Source organism: Aptenodytes forsteri, unplaced genomic scaffold, assembly GCF_000699145.1.
Source record: "Aptenodytes forsteri isolate BGI_AS27 unplaced genomic scaffold, ASM69914v1 Scaffold226, whole genome shotgun sequence".
NCBI lineage: Eukaryota > Metazoa > Chordata > Aves > Sphenisciformes > Spheniscidae > Aptenodytes > Aptenodytes forsteri.
Window position 1 is genome coordinate 2283858 of NW_008795249.1, and position 3117 is coordinate 2286974.

Consider the following 3117-nt stretch of genomic DNA (forward strand, 5'->3'; position numbering starts at 1 on the left):
GTGGGGGGGGGGGGGAGGAGTGAGCGAGCAGCTGTGTGGTGCTCAGTTGCTGACTGAGGTGAAACCACAACAGTCCTGTTCTCTCTGAAACTGAAGACAGTTTTGCCTTCGATAGCAACAGGTAGAGAAATCAGACATTGCTGCAGTCCAGTCAGGAGTAGTATTTTCAATACAAATTATAGTAGAAATCACGTGCCACTGTTAACTTACCAAATCAGCAACTTTAGCCAGGTCGATCATTGTGTTAATGTCACATCCGCATTCAATAATAGTCAGCCTGCGTTTTTTACCTGAAAACAGAATTAAGAATCAAAAACTGAAACAGAGGGAGCAAACTAATTAGTCCACTGTTTTCTTTTCAGGTCACATTCCTGAAATTCCTAAAGAGTATCCAGGACTCAAATTCTTGTCTAGCATATAGATCGTCCAACACGCACCACTGTAGAAGTGCCTGTTTTCAGATGTTTGTAATTCTGCTAAATTTTAACTTTTTGGCTTAAAATTATCAGGTTGAGTACATGTTTTCAAAGGAGTTGTTCGGTCTTTTCCAAAAAAGCAAAAAAAGTTTTTTTTTTTTCTACTTGGGGGGGGGAATCTCTGCTTCTTTTATCTTTAGTGCCCCAGAGTTAGTACTGTGGATTTTATTTTACCACATATTTTTGTTCTTTTGATATTATTAAGAAAAATACACTCTGTTCTAGCCTTTAAAAAAAAAGAGTAGATTTACATCTCAAAACATTTCGCAACATGCATCCAAATGAGAAAAAAGCACCCACTGTTAACTTGGCTGGACTAACTTGAGTTAGCTAACTGAACTTTAGGCAACAGGAATAACAACTTTAAACAACTACAGACAACAGGTAACATGTTTCTTTTCTTCAGGTTAGCAATTGCAGAATTCAACCCTCGAGTCCCAGTAGACCAATTAGGAAATCCAGTTCAACACATGAATTTTCCTTTCCATTTTTTCTTTCCCGTACCTGTCAATTATTCCTTGCAAAAAGATTTATTAGTTGAAGTCTCTGAAGAGTCTACCTGCACCAAACATGAAGTTGTCTGCGTCCAAGCAAGATCTCCCTTACAAATTGGTTCCTTGAGCTGCTGTGGACTGTGCTCCCCCTAGAACCTCAATGATCCCCCCCGGTAATATTCAGGGAAAAGCATGAAGGGAACAGACTAAGACAAGTGGAAACCGGGACTGAAAACTTCACAAAAAGGAAAAGGAACTGACCAGGGGGTGAGGTGGAGAAACGTAACTGGAAAGGGCTAGGCAAATTAATTCTTGGCTTAAGAAAGAAAGGGACGCAAAGATGGGATTATAGGACAGGGAACCTGAAAGAAAGGGAAATGCATGTAGAGGTTAGGATGAAGCCAGAGAAAAAGAGTTCAAAAGGGAGAACAGAACCGAGCGGAAAAGGAAAACTTGGGAAAAGTTTGGGGGATGGAAGAAACTGGAAAAAAAGAAAGGGGAAAAAAAAAAAAACCACAACAGAATTAGGATCCCAGCAGGGTGGAAAACAAGTTTAGAGCGACAAGTCCCCCAGAAGCCTAAATCTCGCTATTCTTTTACCGTTAGCAACTATGCCTGATAACACATCCAAATGATTTCTTAAAAATGACCAAAAGTTATGAGAACATGAACACGTCCTAGCTCTAAAAGCAAGACAAGTAAGGAGTTGAAAATAAGCACTTCCATTTCTCATGTCTTTGTTCTCACCTGAAACAATCGTAACAGGACCCCGGATTTCAACCAGTTTTTGCCTTGTGAAGTTCTTAATGAGACATTTTACTAAGGTGCTCTTCCCAACCTTGGGAGGGCCGACTACAACCACCACCACAGGAGGTGGCTCCAAAGGAGTACGGTCAACCACGGGAATGTGATGTTTTTTAGTCTTCAAATCCTGAGTTCTGAGAAGAAGTTTGTCATAAATAAATACAAGAACTTAAAAAACAGTAACATTTATTCTTTGAAAGTCTTCGGTATTTGCAAAACCTCGGACACAAAGGTTCACCAAGAGCCCAGATTCTAATATGTATGCGGAACTCCCACCAAGCCTAAGGAGCTATACACATTTTTTTTCCCGTTAAGACTAACGCAGCTGTACCACGTAACACAAGATGCAGAAAGCATCACGCTGCTGACACAGGCATAAACTACAACACGACGTGGTGAATGGGGAAAGCTATGTGAGCGCGCCGGGGAAAATTACGCTATGTCCATTTCCACGCAAAGTCACAAAGAAACCCCAGCCAGCACCTACCCATCCAGCCGGCCCTGCATGCTCTATAACCATTTCTCACCTATGGAAAGTTCTGGCCATCCGCACAGCGGACTGGACCGTAAAGGCTTTGGGGTTTCTCTTCCGCGCATTCTCCTCATCTCCTATTCCTAGGTCATTGAGATAACGCTTCCTTTTCTTCTCTGCCTTTGGCCCACTATGCTTTGCGCGATGCTTCTTCTTCTCTTTTTCCTCCATCTTACTCTTTCAACAATTGTTTACGATCAGTATGACGTAGGTTGCTCCTGTGTGATACCGCGCACAGCCGACATAGGAAGAAAACGCAATTAGCACGTATAGCAAACATATACAGCATACCTGTGAGAGAACAGCAGCACCGTGTAAACGTTACTTAACCGTCTGAAAGAACAGCTAATTTATGCACCGCCTGGCCGGCCGGCCCTGCATGCTCTATAACCATTTCTCACCTATGGAAAGTTCTGGCCATCCGCACAGCGGACTGGACCGTAAAGGCTTTGGGGTTTCTCTTCCGCGCATTCTCCTCATCTCCTATTCCTAGGTCATTGAGATAACGTTTCCTTTTCTTCTCTGCCTTTGGCCCACTATGCTTTGCGCGATGCTTCTTCTTCTCTTTTTCCTCCATCTTACTCTTTCAACAATTGTTTACGATCAGTATGACGTAGGTTGCTCCTGTGTGATACCGCGCACAGCCGACATAGGAAGAAAACGCAATTAGCACGTATAGCAAACATATACAGCATACCTGTGAGAGAACAGCAGGCACCGTGTAACGTTACTTAACCGTCTGAAAGAACAGCTAATTTATGTCCCGCCTGGCCGGACATGAAAGAGCCCACCCAGCGCAAAGCACAAAGCA

At 42.9% G+C, this 3117-nt stretch overlaps 1 protein-coding gene across 1 annotated transcript in view; it reads right to left on the bottom strand.

Annotated features, from left to right (window-relative positions):
• BMS1 (BMS1, ribosome biogenesis factor) overlaps positions 1–2538 on the bottom strand; it is a 27147-nt gene extending 24609 nt beyond the window's left edge. The window contains exons 1-3 of the mRNA XM_009278817.2: positions 2302–2538; positions 1718–1908; positions 211–290 (exon numbers count right to left, since the gene is read on the bottom strand). Coding sequence (XP_009277092.1) covers positions 211–290; positions 1718–1908; positions 2302–2477 — 447 coding nt within the window. The 5' untranslated portion in view covers positions 2478–2538. The remainder of the gene's footprint in view (positions 1–210; positions 291–1717; positions 1909–2301) is intronic.
• Between the last annotated feature and the right edge of the window lie 579 nt (positions 2539–3117).